Source organism: Aplidium turbinatum, chromosome 7 (genome assembly GCF_918807975.1).
Source record: "Aplidium turbinatum chromosome 7, kaAplTurb1.1, whole genome shotgun sequence".
Taxonomy (NCBI): Eukaryota; Metazoa; Chordata; class Ascidiacea; order Aplousobranchia; family Polyclinidae; genus Aplidium; species Aplidium turbinatum.
The window spans coordinates 9,114,413-9,140,938 of record NC_137478.1 but is presented as its reverse complement, the minus strand read 5'-3'; the positions used below and the strand labels follow the sequence as shown (position 1 = coordinate 9,140,938).

General features: G+C 35.8%; 1 protein-coding gene across 1 annotated transcript in view; it reads left to right on the top strand.

Annotated features, from left to right (window-relative positions):
• LOC145774684 (rab-like protein 6) overlaps window positions 1–26,526 on the top strand; it is a 37,383-nt gene that overhangs the window by 3,169 nt on the left and 7,688 nt on the right. The window contains exons 3-7 of the mRNA XM_082585979.1: window positions 20,697–20,744; window positions 21,379–21,563; window positions 22,343–22,449; window positions 24,848–24,953; window positions 25,683–25,786. Coding sequence (XP_082442105.1) covers window positions 20,697–20,744; window positions 21,379–21,563; window positions 22,343–22,449; window positions 24,848–24,953; window positions 25,683–25,786 — 550 coding nt within the window. The remainder of the gene's footprint in view (window positions 1–20,696; window positions 20,745–21,378; window positions 21,564–22,342; window positions 22,450–24,847; window positions 24,954–25,682; window positions 25,787–26,526) is intronic.

Here is a 26,526-nt window from a genome sequence, read left to right as displayed (position 1 = left end):
CCATAATTTCTGATACTCTTCAACACAATACTGTAACTATTCACTCCTTTCAACGTCATCTATTCAAATATTTGCAATCTTTTAAGTTTCTTGTAAAAAGGCAATCTACTGTATTTTACCATCACATAGAAAAGGCCGCTGTGATGGAGTAGGAGGTACCATAAAACACTTGGCTGCCAAAGCCAGCCTACAAAGAGTGTCTGATGACCATATTCAAACACCAACGCAACTTTTTGTTTGGGCAGAAAAGAGCTTAACAATAAGTGAAATGTTTGTATGTTGAGGATAAAGAAATTAAACGAAATGCATCGGACCTTGAAGAAAGGTTTTCCCATGCAAACCCGATTCCAGGTACACAAAAATTACATTTCTTTGAACCACTAGCGAAATCTACTGAGAAACTGATGGTCAAAGAGTATTCATCGTCATCCAATTTTTCCACCGTTACAATCAACAACAAACACAGTTCAAAAATTTTACAATGGGAAGAAATTACCTCATATGTTACATGTGTGTATGAGAAGAATTGGTGGCTAGCATATGTTTAGAAGAAGTTCATGAGTAACGACAAGCTTGAACTAAAATTTCTGCATCCACATGGTCCTGTATCATAATTTTCATTTCCAAGAAAAGATGATGTTCTGATAGTGCTACGCAATTCTCTACTTTCATCAGTGGATCCTCAAACTACTTCAAGCTCTGGAAGGACATATTCCCTCACCGGCAACGAGTTGTTGCATGCCGAACATATGCTAGCTTTAAAACGTCAATAGCAACTTGAACAGTGAACTAACGTGTAATGCAGTGTTCCCACCAAAGTCAGTTATTTATGTAAAATATGTATTTTAAGCAATTTTCTAGGACTACATCTAAAAGTTTTTAAGGTTTTGTGCAACTTAGAACTTTCATTTGAAATCAATCAGCATATCAATTCTGTTGATTAGGAGGTGTGTCTACGATACGTCATTTGGTGGACATAGCCCTATACAGTACCGGTACTTTCTACTTCGCATGCAAATTAACAGTACGATCACGATAACAAAGATTCAGTGTTCATGCTTTTTTGGCATACTGGTACTCGATCATTGCTATGAAATAGCTGCTGCTTGGAATTTGTGCCAGAACTTTCGTTTTCGCGATAATGTTATAATTTTGCATGTAAAGTATAGAGCCATGCCCACCCAATGACGTAAGCACACCTCCTAATCACCAAAATTGATTTGATGATTACTTCCAATCAAATAAAGTTGCATAATTTTCATTGGCATGTTTGTAAAGTGTGGATTTTTTGGTATTTTATAAACTACAGTTAGCTTTGAGTAGATTTCCCCTGTAACAGAAATTAATATTATTAAAACCTTGGAGGGAACACTGATGTAATGTATGTATATTGTATATTTTTGACTTGTTCAAATAAAGTGACCAGCTTTTATTGTTTGTATATTTTATTAGTAGTCTAGTAGCGAGTTATGTCCACTAAAATTATTTATATTTGCTTATAGTTAATCTCTGAAGGTAACGGTCGACAATGTCATTGCTTAATCATGAATTTTTATCATTATATCTTGGCTATTGGATTTCATCTTTAGAACCTACAAAAAGCTATGTTGTATAATATTGTTTAAAGATTTCCTGACACATGCAATACAAACTGCTACAGTAACCAACTTCATTCCTCAAGCTGAATTTGTATTTTTCAAAATGTTGCAGCATTGCGAAAATATAGAAATAATTTAAATCATCTGCCTCTGTATAACTCCCGGTCTCTTCTTGCTTAATTATATTAAAGACACACTGTATGAAGACCTCCTCTTCATCGAAGCTGTACTTATTTATAATTAAGTTATCTCAGCATTTAGCTTGTTACTAATTCCCATGTAAGCTATCCTGCAGATACGTATAAAAAATTTAGTAAGGATCAACAGAAAAAAAAAAATTGACTAAGGAAAATAAAATTATTAAAAAACACACAGAATGGTCAAAACACAACACAATATTTTGCATGACTGTAGAAGAAGAATCAAATTAAAAAATAAATAAAAAAATTTTTGATTTTGAAAATATATATTTTTACTATGCTCGTCGGAAGTTTACAACCAAGAACACAACATTCCTCTTTCATTATTAAATAAAGTTTCATTATTTTTAAATAGATTGATAGAGCTTAAAATTACCTTTCAAATGAGCTATCAACTGTGTGTCTGCGATGAAAATTCGCTGAGATATGGATAAAAATGTGAAAAATGGTGCCATCAAGTGGTGAAAATGACTAAAATTTCAAATCACTCTATCTCGAAAAGTACTCAACGTAGAAAAACAAAATTTTGGGAAAATGATTTTTTCATACATTTTTACAAATGATGTGATTTTCATCACAATCGGTGTCGTCGAGGTTTTAAAATGCAAAATTTTGTGTTGATTTCATTTGTTTTCACCCATGTTAAAAATTGTTGTGATGAAATATTTTCCAAATGTCATACAAAAAATGGAAAGATAATTGTTTTTGAAGAAAGTGAAGACAGATGGTATGTTATTGAAACTCCTGACGATTTGTTTAAAATGAAAATTGTTGTTGATTTCAAACTGTTGAACTATGAGCCACTCATACATAACTTGAACTCATAAATTTTTTGAAATTGGTGATTCTATCCTGAAATCTCCTTTTGATAACTATGGCATCCAAAAATTCTTGTAAAGTTTGTATCAAACTATGTAAACCAAAGCAAAGATCTGTCCAATGTGATATTTGTGATTATTGGCTACATTTAAAATGCATTGGTTTAACTTCTAAACAATTGTCTATACTTGTGAACAGTAACCAACCTTTTTTTGTGCAAGTTGCTTACAGGATGGGTTACCATTCCAAAGAATTTCTGATAATGATTTGCTAAACCTAATTAACATTGATGTTGATTAGAGATGTACCGATATATCGGTATCGGTGATATCGGCCATTTTTTTAGTATCGGTATCGGCATCGGTATTGGCAAAATTTGGTCGATACTGTGGCCGATACTAAACATGCAAAAACAAGGCGTTTGCTGCGGATTTTTTGCAGAAGCAAAGATACATATAGATTTTTTAAAGTAGTAACTAACGTCACATTGATGTTGAAAAATAACAACCTGTTCAAATTTTTGATACCTCACACTCCCATGACTTCATGCGCGCACGTTTTGGCATTGTTTGCTTACAGTGATTCTTTCACTCAAACAAAACGTTTTGTTTCAGCAGTGTTGCGTTGTTCGATTCTTAAGTTATGAAGGAGACTTAATTTCTCCAATATTTATCATTAGTGTTTATTTTTTACTCTCAGCAGAGGATAAACCCAGGCCAAGACTACCCAGGTAGCAAAAATGTATAATTTTACATCGTTTTTACGTTGCTAAACGTTTAAAAAACCCATGTAACTTGGTTGTTTTTAGTAAGCTGGTTCTATCAGTTTGTGATTTAATTTCCACCTTTCGTTGTAATAAACTCACCAAGCTTAAACAATGTCATGGCAGAGTAAGTAGGCTCAAAATGAAAGCAATGGGACTACGAATCCTCACTAAACTAATCAATAAATGGTCTTGTTGCGCCTAAGATAAGAACCTTATTGTGAAGAAAGTAGCGTTCTTCCCATCTATCAGCACAAGGCTGAGCACTCACTAGTACAGCGAGCAGTTGCGATTCGCTAACCATAGCCTAACGGTGTACCTTCCACACTAGCCATTTAGACCATCCAATCAACTATAATGTTTCTCGGCAGCCATTTTGTAGCAAGAATTGACAATGACAAGGATTGAAACATAATGGCTAGTGTGGAAGCTACACCATTGTGGTTAGCGAATCGCAACAGCTCACTCTACTGGTGAGTGCTCAACCTTGTGCTGATAGCGGGAAGAACGCTCCTTCACAATGAGGTTCTCATCTTAGGCGCAACAAGACCATTTTGATTAGTTTAGTGAGGATTTGTAGTCCCATTGTTTAAGCTTGGTGAGTTTATTACAACGAAAGGTGGAAATTTAATCACAAACTGATAGAACCAGCTTACTAAAAACAACCAAGTTACACGGGTTTTTTAAACGTTTAGCAACGTAAAAACGATGCAAAATTATACATTTTTGCTAAAGCTTTTCAACCAAACGACAAGTGCCCTTACGTTGCACATTACTTGTCGAATAGTTTTTGTACGACTACACAAATCACTTGGTTTACATTTTACATCTTATTATCAATTATGATAGCTTATTTGGAGAGTTTGCCCAAACACTTTATTAACTTTTCAGAAACCCAAATTATGATGTGATGTTTCTTCCCTTATACCCCAGTCCTCAATTACGGTGGACTTTCATTACTAAAACCTTAATATAATTCCTTGCAAATACCAAAATTGCTTCTTTTTATAACACCAAAGTATCGGCCAAAATATCGGCATCAGTATCGGTATCGGCCTAAAAAAGTGATATCGGGATCGGTATCGGCCAAAATCTTGGTATCGGTACATCTCTAATGTTGATTGTGAAGTGAAGTGCAACACATCACACGACAGCAACTGCCTGGAATCAAATGTTGAGGATAATCAACCAAAATGCTCAAAAAATATAACAAACCAATTAAAACCAGAACCAAATACACAATATTTTAACTATAAACAATTGCAAGAAACTGTTACAAGTTTCAAAAGTAGTTTGTCTTTGTTTCACTTTAATACAAGAAGTCTAGGAAAAACAAAGAAAACATTGAAGAATTTATTCAACTTGTCAATCATTCTCCTGATATTCTTGCCATTTCAGAAACAAAAATTGGTCCTAACTCGTTCCTTAATTATTCCTTACCAGGCTATGTCATGCTACATAAGGATTCTTGTAGCAGTGCTGGTGGTGTTGCACTTTACTTAAAACAATGCAATATATTTTATGAGCGAAAAGACCTTTCGATTGATATACCCAATTGTGAAAATCTTTGGGTGGAAATTGTGCAAAAAAACTCACCAAGTAATATTGTAGGAGTCATATATCGTCATCCTAGTTACGCTTTTTCTGCATTTAAAGACAAAATAATTGATTCTTTAAACAAATTAGAAAACTCTCGATGTAAATACATAATTTGTGGAGACATAAATATTGACTTGTTAAAGGCTGCAAAGTCTCCTGCAGTATTAAATTATAAAGAAGCTCTTGAAGCTGCAGGCTGCCAGTCATTGATAACAAGTGCAACTAGATTTTGTGGAGAATCTAATCCAAGCCTACTAGATCACATCTACACAAACATAACTTGTAACCAAAATGCCTATGGCATTTGCTTACATGACATCTCTGATCATTTACCTATTTTCTTATGTGTTAAAAATAAAAATGTAGTGTGTAATTCACCCACCAAAAAAATTCGAAGCTTAAAAAACTTTTGTCTTGACAGCTTCTTATGCGATTTAGAGTCTAATTTGAATGAAGTAAATACTGATTGTGATGATGCAGACAACTTGATGCACTCTTTTATTATGCGATTTCAAGTAACACTAGATAAACATGCACCACTTAGAAACATGTCGAGAACTGAAATTAAGCTCTCTAACAAGTAACAAACCATGGATAACAAAAGGCATTCATAAATCTATTAAAACAAAAAACAGACTATTTAGATATTGGATAAAAAATAAACATGAATCAGCAAAGAGGAAATACAAAGCATATTGCAATAAGCTGAATCATTTGAAACAATCACTGAAAAATCAACATTATTAAAAAAAGTTTGAAGAAACAAAAAGTGACTCCAAGAAAACATGGAAGATCATTCATGAGATCATAGAGGGGAAAAGAAATTCGAATAATAAAAAGCTTCCTTCAACTATGACTATAAATGATAAAAGCTATAAAACAGATTCTATTGAATTCATTAATTTATTAAATAATTACTTCACAAATATCGGAACTTCAATGGCAGCTAAAATTCCAAATTCAAATGCAAATTTTGAATCATTCATGTTAAACAGAAAATGTTCTTCTTTTGGCTTTCCTGATATAAATGAGATAGAAGTATCTGATGCTATAAGGAGCCTCAAAGCAAATAAAGCTTCAGGCATTTTTGAAATACCTTCTAAATTTATCAAAATGGCTAATGTAATTATATGCCCTTTTTTAACAAAAGTGCTGAATAAATGTGTTATGCAAGAAATCTTTCCTGATGTACTCAAAAAGAGTCTAATAATACCTGTACCAAAAGTTAGTTCACCTTTACACTTTACAGATTTGCGACCAATTTCTTTATTGCCAACTTTTGCCAAAATTTTCGAAAATTTTTTATATAAACGGATGCTGAATTTTATTGACAAATGTAATATTTTAACCCCAGCTCAACATGGTTTTTGTGAAAATGATTCAACAAGCTTAGCATTGACAAAAATTTATGATGATTTACTTTCTAACTTGAATGATCACAAATGCACATGCTCCGTTTTTGTTTAAGATTTAAGTAAAGCTTTCGATACAGTTGATCATGGCATACTTTTAAAAAAACTTCACCATTATGGCTTTCGTGGCAAGTTTTTAAACGTTTTAACATCTTATCTAACAAATAGAATGCAAAGTACAAAAATTAACGGTAAGAATTCTAATTTCAATGTTGTTAAATGTGGTGTCCCACAGGGGTTAATCCTTGGTCCCTTGCTTTTTCTTCTTTATGTGAATGATCTTCCAAATGCATCTTCTTTTTCAACTACACTTTTTGCTGATGACTCAAACTTTCATATGTCAGATAAATGCCTGTCATCTCTCCAAAAAAATGTCAATAGAGAAATAGAAAAAATTGATGTGTGGATGAAATCCAATAAACTTTCATTAAATTATAGTAAAACTACTTATCTATATGATCCTCTGCAACAAAAAAAAATGCAGCAGAAAATTTTAGTCTGTCCATCAGTGGCCGATCCATCGAAAGGAAGAAATGTATAAACTATCTAGGTGTAACTTTGGATGAGTGATTGACATGGGATAGTCATATTATTAATCTTAGAAAGCAGCTTGCAAAAGTCTGCGGCATAGCATTTAAGCTGAGATACATTGCCCCTTTAACAATATTACAAACTTTATATTATGCTTTGTTTCAATCCAAGATCCAATACTCGATTATAAATTGGGGAAGAGCAAACTCTACATTGCTTGCTCCACTACAAGTGTTACAAAACAAGTTCATTCAATCCTGCTTATTTTTGCCGAGGTCAACAAATACAACTGTTCTTTATCACCAATTTAATGTGCTCAGAATTGACAATATTATTAAATTAGAGACTGCAAAATTTATGTACAATGCTGCCCCGGGCCTTTGCTGGCTGCTTTATTTTTGTAAATGAAATTCACCATCATAAAACCCGTCAGAACCAAAAGAATGATTTATATTTGCCTTCTACGGTACAACATCAAACTCTGGTAAGAAGATGCTATGTTTTAATGGAGTGAAACTATGGAATCAAGTACCAAAAGAAATAAAAGAAAATTCTTACAATGTTTTTAAATTTAAATATATCATAAATGTTAATTAAAGAATTTGTGCAATGATCACTCCTGAAACGTATCATCCGCTTATTTTTCTACACAGTTTTTTTATGTTGCCCTGTGTTATTCCATTGTTAATGTTTACAAATTAAAGTGCTGGTATTGTGCTATATATATATTATATACCGTATGTGTTAATGTTCTTAATTTTGGGTCTTTTGTTTAAATGTTTGGGTGGCAGCTGACTTTGGTGACCTTTTGGTCTTTCGCTGCCATCCTTGTTGTGCGAATTATTTGTGTTTTTGCTTTTTGTGTCTTTCTTTTTCGCCAACAAAAAATAAACTGAACTTTACTTGGAACAGTGCCTCAATTAGCTACAGGGTCATTCCATGTCAAGCCACCCAAAATAATTTCAAATGTAACCCATGGTGGCTGATTTAGTTGAAATTTGGTATACTGGAAGACCAATTAATTCTGATTTCAATAAAGTTAGTTTGAAGAAAATCGGTCGAGTGGAAGTCGAGTTATGCCAATTTAAAATATATGCGTTTCGTGGTCATTCAAGCATATCAAAATCGATTAAATCACAGTCAAATTTTGTAATAGCTTTCACTTGCACAATTGATTATGTACAATAGTCAAGTTTGAAACACATACTCATTAGGTATCAATAATTCATTTATGGTAAAAAAAAATCAATTGTCATTTCTGTTGAGGTCATGAGGGGTCATCACATACGATATACTATCTAAGTCACTCAAGCATGACGCATACTTGAAATGATAATAACTTTAAAAGGACAAATCGAAACAAGTTGTGTAATATCTCATTTGAAAGCTCTGAAACAGGTCAATTACTTAGTAAAATATTGTTTTGTATATTACACATTGAGGGTCTCAATTCAGCGCTTTAAAAATCGAAAAAAATATGCCCAAATAAGGGCAAATTCAGAAGAAATAAGACCCTTCGTAATAATTTAATTCGACCATGTCCCTCACAATATGAAAAGTTACAGGAATAAATGTATTTCAATGACTTATTGGCAATACTTCGCTCTCAATTCCATTATACATACTTCTTAACCCTTTATAACATAAACCAGTAGAGTCTGACTAGACCATAGAAATTTTGCAAACTTGGAGAATTTTGATGGAGTATCCTACTGTAAGTAGCACAAATCCTAAATTGTGTAGCCTCCAGCAAGCAGACAAAGCAACAAATGTGAATGAATAAAGCATGAGAAAAGGGAATGTTTTCAAGAGTTCAACAGTGACAAATTTAATTATGATTTGAATGCTTTGCCCATTCTTCTAGAATCTTTGTGAATGAGCCGAGTGACAAGTTGTACTGTACACGTATGGATATCAAGTTTGGTACATCAGTGACACATAAGATGTAATCAAAAGGAACCCAACAGTTGTACTTCCTTTCTCAACGGAAAGAGGTCGATGGACCATGTGGATGCATGAAATCTATGCTTGCATCCTCATTATCTTGGTCTGTTGTGCTAACCATCCAGAATCCAGATGTACCAATTATGACCATAAACCACACAAACAAACTTCCCTTCATTCAATTCTTTGAGATTGTTGCGCTTCTTTACATGCAGATTAACCACTAGTGAATATTCTCAATCACAGCTCACGCGCTTTATCCCAATCTATGACGATCCTTGCAGTGGGTTGAAATAATGGAGCCCCCATGTTCCTTTGATTGTGCTTGCAATTGCAAATCTTTCCTTCAATTGCTCTCTTGTGTCAGCAAGGACATCTGTAGATATTATCTGAAAACGAATGCTGGGAATATTTTTTTGACAATGTTCTAACATTTTATGTGTGTCAGTAATTTAATTTCGAACTCCATTTTAAACTCTCCATTGCTGTCGATCTTTTAACAGTTCCGTCAATGACATCGTATGGAGATTTACTGTGACTTATGGCAAAAAATGATCACGAAGCATCAATCCCACAGTGGAGGCAAAGATTGTGAAAGGATTTGCAATTTTTATATTGGGCTGCACACCCATGACCAGTGAAATACTCAACTGTTTGGACATTAGGAATTTTCATTTTTAGGTATTCAATGATTTGCTTTTGGGTTTGGAATACCATTGGAACATCATGCAGCATATCCTCAGATAAAAACAGAGACTGAGATGACATAACCAGGTGCAGTCTATGATTGCATTCCGTACAGGAAGCAGTTACTTGCCAAGACGCCGCTTAATAATCTTGTTCTAGCTTGTAAAATTTACCTTGAGAATGATTTCATCATAGCAGGATTCAAAGCTCTTGCAAATTTTACATACCGAGTGACAATGCCCTTTTTTATCTGTGTGGAACGAGCAAACCACGATTTGTTAATTGACATCCTTCCTCAGCCCTGCAGTGACCTTGCTGAAAAAAGACACACACCCTCCAGGACTACCATATGGACTGTGGACACATGTGAAAATGGAAAACAATGCTCCACAAAGCGATCAATCATCTTCTTCCTGGAGAAATGTGCACCCAGGCTGGAAAAGGAGTAGAACTGCAGTACAAGCTTGAGTATTGGGATGTTGATCTTAATGCTGCTCTAGCAACTCCTCTCCATACACTGGTCTCAGACCAACGGAAAACCTGCTGAAAACAACTTGAATGAAGAGAGGTACTTGGCCAAGTTTGGTTATCTTTCTTCACAATCGGCCAAACACTCAAACAGGATGTTCAAGGTAAAGTTAAGAGGATCAAAGATGACCTTATGCTGTCAGAAAGACAAATCAATGAAGTTGAGCGGTCAATCACTACTATTCTCAAACAACTAGATTAAATAGAGGTGATCTGGAGCAACAAGCAGAAACAGAAGAAAAAGCAAAGGTTGAAAGAGAATTTGCAAAAGAAAGTGAGAGCCAGTGAGTTTATTGACCAACTTCTTGTGAAATGTAAAAAAAACATGGGGTCCTTTTACATCTGTTCATGAAGTAAAAACTCTTGTTTCTAAAAAGCCACCTGAGCTAAAGACATTCTTAAGGCGAGAAATCCAATGTGAAAGAGTCACCCACCAACATGATGCAGATGTCCCCAGAGATCTTTACCAGGTCAACAAGGTATCCCAAGAGGAGATGATTAAGAATCTCAATGCACTCCCTGGAGACGATTTCCAAGTTGAGGAAGCAGTGGTCTTCCCTTGTGAAGAGGAAATAGTGCAAACACTTACAGGAGCTAAAGAGACAGAGGGTCAGGATAAGGAACTGTTCCAGCCAAACCAGTCATTTGCCGTCATATGGGATGTGGGAGAAAACAAAAGATGGTACGTTGGTCGTTGGGTTTTACCTTGACGATAATGGGGATGCAACATTTCAAGTACAGTAGATCATCTGACGCGTGCTGCCACAGAAGATGAAACTTGGCAGCGACCACCTGGCACTGATGACATTCAGGGCACTATAAAGCAACAGATTGTCCCTGTGACAGTTTCAGGAACTTGGATCTTTTCTCGGAGAAAACCATGTTACATTTTTAACAATGCCCTGGGACTGGAGATTGAAAGTGTGTTTAAAGAAATAACTCAACAAAGGTGAAATAAACAACAAATTTTGTAAAAATTAGTATTAAGTCAACCTCCAATTGTCAGTGAATTTTCTGATATGCACTAACATATTGCCTGACCCCACAAACATAGGGTTGGGCACCAGAACCAGTGAAAACAACCCCAAAATAAGGAAGTTATGGCCAAAAATGTGATTTTTCATAGAAAATAGCGGCCATTTTGGATTTTTGCTCTGCACACTTTTTTCTTGGATACAAGATCAAAACTTTTGTCATTTTATAATAATAATAAATTAATAATAATAACAATATTTATATAGCGCCACATCCACAGTCAAACTATGCTCCTGGGCGCTGTACATGACAATGGTGATAATTAATACAGTACTTTCAGTCATAATGTTCATTGAAATAGAATGTTTTCAAGCGAGCTTTGAATTCATTTAAATTTTTAGCTTCTTTCACACAAATAGGCAAACAGTTCCAGCAACTGCAGCAACAACTTATGTTGAGATAGGTTAAATAGAATAGAAAAAAAACTGTCCCTGCAGTGAAAAATAAGAAAAAAGTATTTTTGACCCATGTACAGTATAGACCACTTCTAATATAGGAGTGGCCATCAGTTCAATTTATCAGTATTTTAGTATTTTTACCAATCTCATTATACACTCCATATCATCAAATATACAAAACAAGTTTTTCACAGCTAAATCTCCTGGTTTAGGGCTTTCCAACAACACCAAATTTAAGTTCATAGGTGCTGTCCCTTTTGAGTTACAACCTTTTGAAAATACCGTTACGCATGAGTGATTTTTAGTGCATCCAGCTATAAATTCCCCTATACTTACTGCCACCATGTGGATAAAAACAAATTAGGTGCACATTTGGAGTCACAACAACAAATACATCAATCTTACATAGTTGCAACTTATTTCATTAAGTAGAATGTATATACCAAGCATTTAAAAATATACTAAAATTAAAGAGCGTCTCGTCACGGATGAACGGTCACAAAAACAATCAATTTTGAAATGACTGTAACTTCTGTTCTGCTTGACCAATTTCATTCCAACAAGCGTTTTTGGATTCAGAATAGAACATTCTACCTGCTTGTAAACTTTATATTGAAAAATGAGATGGTGGGTTACATGGCCTGGTGGATTGACGTGTAATGCCCCTACACAAGAAATCTGTTGTTGATGTAGCCAACCCTGAAAGTGTTATTTAGAATTGTAAAATACCATATTTATTCCAGTGTAAGTTGCACTAGTGCAGGGGTTCCCAACCGGGGGTACTCGTACCCCTTGAGGGTACGAGGTTGAACATTAAGGGGTACGAAGATCCTTGGGCCACAGAGCAGCTTTTTAAACAGATTTCACAGTGACACGAGTCACAGAATTTTTCAATCTTTTTTGTGCCGAAATCGGAAATCACCACGACATTCTGCTGTAGGCTACCACACTGAAGTAAGGTGGCTATCTCGAGGTCGAGTGATGTCGGATGTTTTGAACTTCGAGAAACATCCAAGTTGTATTTACAACATCGAAATTCTAATCTGGCTGCCTCACTAGAAAGTGATGAATTCGTTCTAAGCGTGGCTTATATTGCTGACGTCATGCATCTCCTGAACGATCTAAACCTGTCGCTTCAAGGTCAACAGATAAATGTGGTTACAGCTTGAGAAAAAATTCAAGCTTTCAAGCTAAAACTGCCCTGTGGTTTCGAAGAATTGAAAATGTAAACGTTGCTAATTTTCCTTCTCTTGATAAAATTACAAATAACTCTTTGGTGCAGAATGTCAAAAATGAAATTATTTCCCATTTAAAGATGCTGGTTGATTCTTTCGATGGTTACTTTTCTGCTGTTGAATTGAATTATTTCCAGCATTGGATTATAAATCCATTTCTTTTTGATTTAACAAAAATTTCGGATGATGATAATTTGAAGAAGAACATCATTGAAATGAAAAGCTGCCAAAAATTAAAACTGCTATTTGACAAATCAAAGTTAGAAGATTTTTGGTGTGTTGCTATGAAAGCCTTCCCAAGTCTTGCTATGTAAGCCATGACAGTGTTAATTCTCTGCTCAACAAGTTGTTGCTGTGAAAGTGGCTTTTCGACCATGATGTATATCAAGAATAAGCAGCCTACAACAGAAATCGTTTGCAACTGGAAGATGATTTACGTGTTGCCTTGAGTAAAATCGAACCATCGTTTGAGCGAATTTTATCAATGAAGCAGCAACAAATATCTCACTGAGAAGTGACAAACAAAATAACTGACATTTAATTTATTTTTGTACTTTTTGCATTTTTGTGTGAAATACCGATTTAACGTTTAATTGAGCTATAAAAGCAATTTAATTTAGTAATATATATCTGAAAAATTCAATCAGAATTTTTTTGGAGCCATGAAGAATGCTCTGACCTGACAAAGGGCGGAATGGCCCGTTTCGGTGAGTCCGATCCCTATGCGGTGATTTTTTCAATTTTTTTTTTAAATCATCGGGTACTGTAGCCTAATTATCATTGCCGTTTTAGGGTTGGGAGTTAGAGGTTAGGAACTCACCGAATAGTAGCAGACCCGACAAAGGGATACGAGCAGCAAAAAAGGTTGGGAACCCCTGCACAGTGCACAAGTGAATATGCAGAGTCTCTTACAATTCAGCAGTTGTGAACTAAATAAGTCGATACATGGCATGTAACAAGTTAGCAAATTCAGTTCAGCAAGCGATGACTAAGCAAGTTCGATGCTAGATGAAAATTTCATTTGCTGACTTGGGCAGTATGATAACTGAAATCTGCTTGCTGGGTAGGCACTTTAACGTAGTACACTGTCCGAATTCCATAACGCAATTATGCGTGACGTATATGACATCACTAGTATTTTAGTCACAATTTTCCTTATTAACTCCATTGATTGCAGTCATTAAGATTCTTCTTGCACTCAGTTCAGTTGCAGAAGAAAAAATAGTATTAGCAGAACGTGGGAATCGAACCCACGCAATCGAAATTACTACTCCTTTGCCCTAACCCATTCGGCCACGCAGGTTGTGGGGATGCATTCAGTTAAATTTCTTTGTATCAAATTTTTTCGATAGAGACGACCAGATAATCACGTGTTGAGTCACATGACTGAAGTCAGCTGATTTGCATGTACGTTTTTCGAAGAGTGTACTACGTTAAAGTGCCTACCTACTTGCTGAGTTGTCGCATGCCGAGTTGTCTGACTACTGGATATGTCCGGAATGGTCCGTTTCTGTGAGTCCGATTTGGTGAGTTCTCTATTCGGTGAGAGCCTTTTTCGGAGAGTTCCCTATTCGGCGATTTTTTGAACTTTTTTTAAAATTATCGGGTACCGTAGCCTAATTATCATTGCCGTTTTTACATCGCTAAACGTTGAAATCGTGCAGAAAAAAATAGAAATAAAATGTTTGAACAATTAAATGAAAATTCGTCATGTCAGTTCAGTTTCAGAGTTGTTTTTATTTGTGACCATCATATCAAAAACAATACACGTCAACATAGCAAAGGTAGAAGCGACAAAATGCGAGCGTTAAAATGTGCTTGTCATGTCAAGAGAAAAAAGTAGAAGCGACAAAACGCGAACGTTAAAATGTGCTTGTGACCGAAGTAAGTTATTGAGTTGAAAGAAATTTGGCACAGTCGCAACACCTTCAGAAAAATTTCAGATATGAAGGAAATAAGATGAAAAGAAAGATATATATAATGAAAGAAAATGAAATGAAAATGAAATAAAAATGAAAGATATAAGAAATAAAAAAAAGAAGATGTTACAAACAAAAAAATAAACGTTGAAATCGTGTAGAAAAGGGAACTTTTGCTGACTAGGATGCCCTACGTTGAAACTGAGAAACATTCACAGAAGCCCTTCGATTTGTTCCAAGAACCCAGTTAGCCTAACAGTTCATTTTTGCATTGATTCAACGTCTGAATATAGATTGATTTAACGTCTGAAATATATATTTTCTACACATTTTCTGCTGGTTGGGATAACTAGGCTACGGTATTTCAACGTTTAGCGATGTTAAAACGATAGGCCACACATTTGGTTATATGTTACTACAATGTAAAAATGAACTGTTAGGCTAACTGGGTTCTTGAAACAAATTTTTGCTGGTGGGGATAACTAGGCTACGACACCCGATAATTTTTTTTCAATCCAAGCTGTAGGCCACACATTTGTTGATCCAAACTAATCAGTTTGACTATTTAAAAGCACTAACTTATAGACATAAACATGATTTATTTTTTTGGTTTGTAACATCTTTTTTTTATTTTCCCTTCATATCTTAAATTTTTTTGGTGGTGTTGCGACCATGCCAAATTTCTTTCAACTCAATAACTTACTTCGGTCACAAGCACATTTTAACGTTCGCGTTTTGTCGCTTCTACCTTTTTCTTGATCTTTGCTATGTTGAGTCTTGTTGATGTGTATTGTTTTTGATATGATGGTCACAAATAAAAACAACTGAGCTGAACTGACATGACGAATTCAAGCACGTTTTAATGTTCGCGTTTTGTCGCTTCTACATTTGGTATGTTGACGTGTATTGTTTTTGATATGATGGTCACAAATAAAAACAACTCAACTGAACTGACATGACGAATTTTCGTTTAATTTTTCAAACATTTATTTCTATTTTTTTCTGCACAATTTCAACGTTTAGCGACGTTAAAACGATATAAAAGCGGCAATAATAATTAGCCTAGGCCAGGGGTGGGGAACCTTTTTAGTATTGCGGGCCACATAAAATGAGAAATAACACAGGTGGGCCACTAAAAATTTCGAAATTTTATTCACAGATAAAAAATGCAGCGAAGACAGTTAGTAGACAATGATTTATTTCACTTTCACAGCTAGTGGGATGGCTGAAAGTTTTTATTTTTGGTGAGTCGTGTGATATCTGCTGACACGGAATATGTTGCAACTCTTAATTGTAACTCAACTCTTAATTGTAATTCTTAATCTTCTGTGATGGATTAACTAGTCATTGAAGGCCATTCGCAATATATATATATATACCAAGAATGCACACCCTACTCTTTTTTGAGCTGTTGTTTCAATATATTTTGGGTAAAGAAATTTTGACGCGGGCCACATGGAACAGACACGCGGGCCGCATTGGGCCTGCGGGCCGCAGGTTCCCTGCCCTAGGCTATGGTACCCGACAAATTTCAAAAAATCGCCGAATAGGAAACTCTCCGAAAAAGGCTCTCGCCGAATAGGAAACTCACCAAATCGGACTCACCGAATAGTAGCAGACCCGGATCGGAATGGCCCGTTTCGGCTAGTCCGATTGGGCTGATCCGATTCGGCTAGTCCGATTCGGCTATTACCCTTTTCGGCTACAGCCCGATTCGGCTAGTCCGATTTGGCTGATCCGATTCGGCTAGTTCCCTATTGGGCTACAGTCTTTAGCGGTTAGTTCCCTATTCGGCAATTTTTTGAAAATCCAACGATAATCCTTCTGTAATCCAACAAAATCCAACATCGTTTCTTTTGCATTCCGACAAATTTAGCGAAAAATGTTTGAATTATTAAATTTCTTTTATAGTTGAAATTATCGAAGCTTTAGATGAGTGGGGTTTTGACCTAACCATTGAGATCTTAAAACTAAAAAGCGAATTAAATTTATTTTTAAACTATTAATGTTTGCTCAGATGAAATTGACATGTATCATGCGTCGCCGTCTGCATGCAAACTTAGAATATATTAGAATCCTCAACTATTACAAAATTCTAAATCCAACGACGCCTTCTGTTTATTTACAGTAGAGAATTTTGTATTTTGATCTCGAAGCTTTAGATGAGTGGGGTTTAGACCTAACCACTGAGATCATAAATCATATTTATGACACCGGCATAGGCGCCGACTTTTAATTTTGCACGGGGTGGCGGATAGCACAATATGGCAACCTAAAAACTTTCAAACTGCATGTTTTTGTTTTTTACTAAGCGTGTTTCGTAGATGCAATTGTCTTTTCACACCTGATTTGTAGCTCGATTATTTACAAAACAACTTTACAACAAACTACAGGAAGTATGTCGTGAATTTTATTGTTACGTTGTCGCTCCGACATTTAACATTTGGCAAAAGTATTTTTGCGAACGGCAGCTCTGTCAATCCAACTGTTAATCAACTGGTCAAGTTGTAACAGTTAAGCTTCAGCTTGATAAACATTTAAAATTAGAATGTGGTTCTATCGCTGTTGCGTCATGGTAGATCACAAGTAGGTTTTTATGCGCTTGAGTGCACTACTAAACGATCGCTCCGCCTCGCAGGTGGTGGAAGGCAACGATAAGTATATTTTCACAATGCAGACCACGTTTGGAAGCATTAATGATCTTGTTTCATTGCTTGCAAATAGATCAAACAGTTGCGACAGTTGAACGCTTTTTCGGTGGCATCTTTAAGCTGAATAAAACTGGAATGTCGGGGAAAACTTTTACTGGACGGCTTTTTGTAATTTTTTCTATGATGTAACAAGCAACTCCTAACTTATGTCAGACCAAGAAATTCCCTCCTCAAACTTTTACAGGACAACTTTTCGTAATTTTTTCTATGATGTAACAAGCAACTCCTATGTAAGACCAATAAATTCCCGCCTCACAATTTGTCACGCATTGACACGCAATATTACATTATTACTGCATGAAGTAGATAACAAAGTAGAAATTAAAGCAAGAAGTAGATGACAGTACACTCCAATCGAAATCGGAAAATAATTCAAAATGCAAAATCTTGACTAATTGAAAAAGGTTGCTTTCATTATTGGAAATTGGCAGGGGGTGTAGCTTTCCTCGAATAGAATCATGTAAACGTGTAAATTTGCAGAACGTTAAAACTGCTACTTTACTAGGTGCACTTTTTAAATAAAAACTCAAAAAGTTTCGAAAATTGCATTTTTTTTAATAAAATTTGAAAATAGATATTCATTTAGGAGGTGGAGCTATAAATCATCGAGATAATTTTATTTCCAAGTATTTTATAGCTGGCATAATTTATAGCGATATTATGAGCAGTTTAAAATTTTTCAAAAAAGATTTTTGAGGGAGGCAATGGAAAGATCGTATTTTATTGATCAATAAATCCCATTGTAAACCTAACAATTGTAACAATGACTTATGAAAAGTAACAAATAAAACGATCGCAACAACAACAAGGAAAAAACTCGTAGCCACGTGTTGCATAATCTTCACGTAGCTTGCTTGATGTTCCGCGAGTATCATGCTTGTGACAAAAACAATCATTTTCTTCGCAATACTGTATTGGTTCACCTCTTGCTTTACGTTGACTTGAAGCGAAAACCAATGATCAAAAAAAGATTTAAACGTCCGTTCAAATTACATTTATTTGCAATAAGTAATGTAACCTAAACGGGGTGGCTGCCATCATGCCATAGAGGTTATGGGGTGGCGTGGCTGGCCACCCCGTAAGTCGGCGCCAGTGAATGCATTAGACATTTGCATTTTTGTAATGATTTTCAAGCGAAACAGAAGTGTTTTGTTAGTTGTTCGAGTGTGTTATTGTTCAAAATACATGTAAAAACTTACATACGAGTTATTAATTAGAGATTAGCATAAATTTGATGCTTTAAAACAAAGTCATATATTATCATATATTTCAAAAAATAAAGTCATATTTTTCAATTTTTTAGGTAAAAAAAATGGCCCTAGTAATAAGTAATAGCACAACGTCACTATCAAAGCAGTTGTAATTATTAGGGTAGGCCAGTCCGTGGTGCATTCCCAGGTCCAACGTCAATGCAGGTGAACAATGGTTGCGATTATTACAATTCAAGTACTTGACATTTCTTGGCACATTTTCTCAAATGATCAAAATATAGTCATCATAACACACAGTATTACCTGATTTGTTGCCACACAAGTGTGGATGCGAGCCTTGCATTTCTCATCACGTCGGGAACAACGCCAGTATTTCTTAAGCCCGTCTGGACTATATTGAGCTAGTTGAAACATGTAGCCATCATGTAGAAAAACCTTACCTTTGCGCTGCGTACTAATCGATTCCTCTGCCATGATCAAGTAACATCAACTGAGAGTCTAACGAAGGAACTAACCAAAGGAATTTCAGGTCATGTAACGCCGAAACCCAGGTTTACTCTAAACTGCCACTTAGGTTTTAACTTCATCTTTTACGGCAAACGCTATTTGGCAACTGTCTTTTTTTCGTTGACACGTTTTGGCTGAGACTTCATCTCATTAACCCCTATTGGTAATCATGAAAACTGTTATTTTCATGTAAAACACATACTTTGAACGAACCCAGACATCAAAACTCGTCATTTTTACATTGATTCACAGACGTTGAATGAATGTAAAAATGACGGATTTTGCCGTCTGGGAAAGCACTCAAAGGTAAACACTAGATAAAATGCAAGTATGCAAAAGATACCATATTGTCGAATTAAAATACAAAATCCTCTAAATAAACAGAAGAACCGGACATACATTTCTCTGTTATCATTTTTAATGCAAAAATTCCTTTTGTGGTCCCTTTGTCTGAAACAAATAAAAACTGTGCTGTTGAAATTTCCGATTGTAGTTTTGGTCTCAATCTCATCAACATGATTCGGAGTGAGCTGTTTGTTACGTAATTCACAAGGCTAATTGTTCTGTGGAGTGACCATTCTGTTGCTCCGTTTTTTTTTGGTAAAGTTATGAATATGGAACGTACCATATCACTAGGGATGTAACCGGTGTCATAAATATGATTTATGATCTCAGTGGTTAGGTCTTGACTCCACTCATCTAAAGCTTCGAGATCAACTATTGTGAAATAAAATACAAAATTCTCTACTGCAAATAAACAGAAGGCGTCGTTGGATTTAGAATTTTGTAATAGTTGAGGATTCTAATATATTCTAAGTTTGCATGCAGACGGCGATGCATGATACACGTAAATTTTATCTGAGCAAACATTGATAGTTCAAAAATAAATTTAATTCGTTTTTTAGTTTTAAGATCTCAATGGTTAGGTCTAAACCCCACTCATCTAAAGCTTCGATGATTTCAACTATAAAAGAAGCGATATTACAACATTCTCTAAATAAACAGAAGACGTCGTTGTCCATTTTATGTGAGCAAACAGTTAAATTTAATAGTTCAAACATTTTTCGCTAAATTTCATTTCAATTTGTTTTTCTTTGTCGGAATGCAAAAGAAACGATGTTGGATTACAGAAGGATTATCGTTGGATTTTCAAAAAAAATGCCGAATAGGGAACTAACCGCTAAAGACTGTAGCCCAATAGGGAACTAGCCGAATCGGATCAGCCAAATCGGACTAGCCGAATCGGGCTGTAGCCGAAAAGGGTAATAGCCGAATCGGACTAGCCGAATCGGATCAGCCCAATCGGACTAGCCGAATAGTAGCAGACCCGACCCGGATATGTCACACCCCTAACTTAGGCCTGGTAAAATCATGCAAAATTCTTAAATTGCACTTTGAAATTATTTGTTTAGAAGTCACTCTCCGACTCTGTGAGTCAACATTTGATACAATATTCTGTATCATATTCTCGAATAAATACAGTACATATGACAAGTCCATATGAAAGTTATTTGCAATAAGCAGATGTTACGCTTCAAAGTTATTTATTGAGTTTAAATTTAGCATGTTTTTATTGATCAAGATTCTACTTGTTTTCAGCTACTGATGATATTGTGAAAGTAGATGTTTGGGATGTTGTGGACAAAGGTAAACCTAACAATATTTTGTAACTTTTAAACTTATATTATTGTTAAAACTTCAGTCTCCAATTGCTTATGTGCAATAGGGTGTCCCATTTTTGCTTGATGTGTGATTGCACAGTTTTGTGCGAAATTTATCATGTGTAACAATATGCATAAATAATTAACTAGATTATTTAAAACTGAGTAAGTAGGCCTATTGCCAAAACACTTTTCTTAGCTGAAAAAATGATAAGATGTAGCGAGCTTGGAATGTTGTGGTCCAAGCCCATAGCTCAGTTGGTTACTGCATGACTTCTGGAACGAAGAACCTTCAACATCAAGCGGCGCTGGTTCGACTCTCGGGGTGTGCGCTTGATCAACGCACGTTAAGGACTGCTCTCCATTCAGCGGCATCTAATGGATGGAATAATTCCCCGGCAATAAAACTTCAACAATCACAAACTTCATTCTGTTAATCTCGGTGAACGGCCTGCGTCTGTGATTCAGTCGTCCAAGTATGCGAAACTGCCAGGATTGAGCTCTGCAAGAAGCTTTCCCAGTCCGAGGATAAAGATTCAATCAATCAAGCCGCCACTACAATCCTACATCTTCATTATACTTTATGAACCACTCTTTTTATGACATTAAAACATTTTTAGGAAAACCCAAACGCCAAAATGATTCTTTGGTGCTCTCTCACAAAGAACAGGAAGATGATGATGATGACTCTCACAAACTGGATGCTAGTTTCCTTGATGTATACAAAGGAGCACATGCTGTCATTATGGTGTTTGACATCACTAAAAAATGGACTTTCAAGTACATTGAACAAGAACTACCAAAAGTATGTTTTCCATATTGAATAAAGCGTACCAAGTTTACTCAATCCACTTGGTCACTTCACACTGTCAACGTTATTAGAGAAATAAAACAGCGTTTTTAATTAAAAAATATACGGAGTACATACTCGTAAAAATTAATGAAACTAATAACGTTGATAAAGCTTTGGTAGAGAGTTTGCTTTGTTGAACCATAGAGAAATAAAACAGAGTAATGCTAACCTTAGCGGGTTCAATAACTTACTTTTTTCACACACAAAAATATAACATTTATAGTTAAAATAAACTCAAACGTTTTCGACACGTACGTGTGTCCTCATCAGGAATTAAATCTGCAATATACAATTATACATACATAAAATGAAAAATCGTAAGATAAATTTGATTTTTCGTTTTATGTAGCCTATATTACAGATTTAATTCCTAATGAGGACACACGTACGTGTCGAAAACGTTTGAGTTTATTTTAATTATGTTATATTTTTGTGTGTAACAAAAGTATTTTATTAAACCCGCGAAGGTTAGCATTACTCTGTTTTATCTCAAAAATAAGTATTTTTAAAAAGATCTGCAAAAATCGTCTTTTTCATTGTGGTGTCGTCATTCACCTATTACAAAATCCAATTGAATCATATGATTGTTTTTTTTTATCAAGTAACATTGCGTTCGCCTAACTAGTCATCGTCACTTCTGAAGACATTAATGTAATAAAAATGACATTCTTATCTCCTAACCGAACAAGTTTTTCTGGTTAATTTTGACACAGTTATCTATCTGACTGCAGATTCCTGTTCATATTCCCACATTGATTCTTGCCAACCACAGGGACATGGGGGATCATCGAGTTATTTCATTTGATGAGTTGCAATATCTCGTTGAAGCTGTGGACAGGTAAGATTGTGTCCCTATTGGAAAATTGTTGAAAGAAGTAAACTTGTATTATATATACCATTAACAATCGTAGATTTGCGATCAACATTAACTGCCTTATTGTATTGCAAACTGGTTTGTTTATTATAAACCTAATTTATGCATTGTCCCGGAAAATACATATTCTTGTTAGTCAGTGACGTCTTTCAGTATAAAGTCAAACACAAATTGATTCATTTTTCATTTTCTACCACCTAGACAGATGTTGAATCAATGTAAAAAAACGGTTGATTTTCTGTCTGGGCGATGTAGATTGGAGTAATGGTAGACTGGTAGTTGATCTGACGTAAATTTAGTTGAACAGAAAAAATTACATTGTAAGCCAAGTCCATTGAAAACCCTGATGGTGATAAACTTACGTTTAACAATTTGCCAACGAAGTCGATGAGATGATAAAGTTTAGGAGTTTCTGGCTTGTAAACTAAGCGTCTAACTTTTCGTCACTGTAGCTTATTGGATTACTGTTTGCTGGGTTGATGGGTTCGTGATGAGGATGATGAGTTCGTGTCTGTATTTTACCGGAATGGCCCGTTTCGGCTAGTCCGATTCGGCTAGTCCAATTCGGCTAGTCCAATTCGGCTAGTCCGATTCGGCTAGTTCCCTATTCGGCTACAGTCCAATTCGGCTAGTCCGATTCGGCCAGTCCGATTCGGCTAGTAGGCCTACCTTATTCGGCTACAGTTTTGAATTGTATTTTGTATTTTATCGTTTCTTTTGCATTCCGTCATAGAAAAATAAATTGAAATGAAATTTAGCGCAAAATGTTTGAACTATTAAATTGAAATGTTTGCTCACATAAAATCGACATGTATCCTACGTCACCGTCTGTATGCAAACCAAAACTAAAATCGGAAATTTCAACAGCACAGTTTGAATTTTTACATTAAAAATGATAACAGAGAGATGTATGTCCGATTCTTCTGTTTATAGAAAATTTTGTGTTTTATTCCACAATATCGTTTCTTTTGCCTTCTTGCATTTTATCCAGTGTTTACCTTTGAATGCCTTCCCAGGCGGCAAAATCAGTCATTTTTACATTGATTCAACGTCTGCAGACGTTGAATCAATGTAAAAATGACGAATTTTGTTGTCTGGGTTCGTTCGAAATAAGTGTTTTACATCAAAATAACATTTTTCATGATTAACAATAGGGGTTAATGAGATAAAGTCTCAGCGAAAACGTGTCAACGAAAAAAAGACAGTTGCCAAATAGCGTTTGACATAAAAGATGAAGTTAAAACCTAAGTGGCAGTTTAGAATAAACCTGGGTTTCGGCGTTACATGACCTGGAATTTTAGTTTTGGTTTCAATCACATCATCATGATTCAGAGTACGATCTTAGTTAGATGATTCACAAGGCTAATTGTTCTGTGGAGTGAACATTCTGTTGCTACGGATTTATTTGGTAAAGTTATGAATATGGAACGTACCATATCACTAGGGATGTTTTCGGTGTCATAAATATGATTTAAGATTTCAGTGGTTAGGTCTAAACCCCACTCATCTAAAGCTTCGAAAATTTCACCTATAAAAGAAACGATATTGTGGAATAAAATACAAAATACAATTCAAAACTGTAGCCGAATGGGGTACTAGCCGAATCGGACTGGCCGAATCGGACTAGCCGAATCGGACTGTAGCCGAATAGGGAACTAGCCGAATCGGACTAGCCGAATAGTAGCAGACCCGTATTTTACTATTTGTGAAATTTAACTTTCCACCGATCAAGCTGAAAGAATGCCAACTGTTTATTGAACGCTTGAGAGTCTTCTTCGACGTTCAATTACCAACTTTATTGATTCTTTTCAGTCTCTCTGCATCGCTATGGATTTTTGCCTAAAACCAATTTATCTGGACGTTCACCAAGGTCAAAACATGAACTTGTTTTTGCAGTCATTGACGGAACAGTTTATTATTCCATTAACTTGTTTTTTTAAGGTTTAACTTCATCGAAATCTGAATGGTTTTGATGTGGTTTCATCTCTTGGTTTTCCTGATGCATATTTCCGTTTTTTGGAAATTTAATTTGAGTTTGACCTGATTGGTCTAATCTTGGCACATAAAAGGCCTCCAGGTATTAAAAATTGGTGTAGGCAGCATCTATCACGTGTCATACTCCTTTCCAATATATCCGGTGTTTTGTTTCATGTGCTGCCCGATAATTCTTTTCTGCAGAAGTTATTAGCATGTTTCTTTGGAGCTTTTGTTGTCATGTCAATGTTGGTGTCACATTTACACGAAACAGGATGCCAAGTAAAACACAAAACATAGTAACAAAGCATTATTATGTCTTCAACGGTAAGCACATAAAAACTACTTCACGTCCACGCAAAACGTTCCAACATACGTTTTCTTACAGGCCCCCTGGCTCAGCGGGCGTGCTATTTCTAGAATCTTCGATGAAAACTGGGTTCGGGTTGAAGTTTATTCACAAGTTCTTCAACTTGCCGTTTTTATTACTACAGGTATTTATATATTTTTCTCGAAGTGTTTGCTCTGCCATCGCAAACAGGAGTGAAGGCTTAATCATAGAGATTTGAACTAACATATGGAGATTGTTTATCACTGCATCACCATAATTCAAACAAATCTTTGACGTCCACCTTCCTTAAATAGCTAATATCGTGAAGTCTATTACTACTAATATAATAACGAGTGTCTATGTGGCGCTATCTTGAAACATATATAAAGTTTATTATTGAAACTATCTCTGTGTTTATTTTACCAACTTTTATTATAAACGCACATACCCTGGCACTCCAAGTGAACCATATTTTTGCATTTGATGCTGTCGTAACATGTTGTGAACAATTTTGGTATTGCCAACTTTTTGGCAAATGTTCAAATGTGTATTGTGCAATAAATCACAGTATGTAGCTTTTTAGCCTATGAGGTTGTGCTATCACACGCATTAACTTGAGACATGAAATCTTTCTATGGCGTGGATTGTTTGGTTGTTCATAACAACTCCAGTGCTAAGAACATTAACTCAGATAATAAGTGGCACTGTGCTGATTCAGCATCACATCAAGCCATGCTTACACCACACCAACAACAGTATTTCCTTGTCTGACGCAATCTAATTTAACACTTCGAAATTTCGCATTTTTCCGGAGGGGTTTCAACATTTCCTCTTTGTTGTAGGAATCCGAGTCTTTATCATATTTATTGTCAATCGAATCTTGTTAACGCAGAGAGAGAGTTTGCTGAAGCAGTTGGAGACAAATCATCTTGATGTTGAGAGTTGTCTGGAAGAGCTACAGTACGAGCCAGGCTCTGAAGAACAAAACTATGACTAGTACGTTGTAGCAACAGAAAATGTGTAATTTACCAGTCAGTCCTTTTTAACGTTTATATACGTTAGGTCAATGTAAAACTTGCTGATTTGCTGGCAGGGTTGACAATTTTCGTTAATCTAGCCATGCATTGCATTGTTTGATAGCGGTCACTGACAAAGCGGTGACGTACACATTCATTAGGATATGAAAATTTCTATGATCTTTGAAAGCTATAAATTTACGACGTTGTGTTTAAAAAGTAGGTTGCTGGTTTTGTTGGCTCTTTTCTTTCCACAAAGATAAGAGTTAAACTGACTGGTAAAGCGGCGGTCGAATACCTTTGTGGCAGATATTTTTTGTTTCTATTGATTAATCGAGCCTCTGCTCCACATTTTTATTTGAATTTTGTTTACCACGAGAACCAAATTATCCTTAAATAGTTGACTCTCTTCCTCGTGGTAGACCCCAATTTTATCCGCTCTGCCTACTGGCAGACCGGGTATAAGAGTCAAGTACCTGCGCCGAGGTCGCGTGAGGGAGACGTGGGCGCCGCCCGGCGGTCAATTACTGCCGGTTCCAGCGTCCACACGCGACGGGTCGCCCGGCCCGTCGCAGGCCATCTTTCTGGGCAATGCAGAAAGAGCCTGTCTCCCTGGCCCGCTCCGCCATTCTAAATTTGCGGACGGGTCATGTAACGTTTTCGATCCACACTCTCCCTCCACAGGTACCTCGACTCCCCAGCCTGGCCCCCGCGACCTAA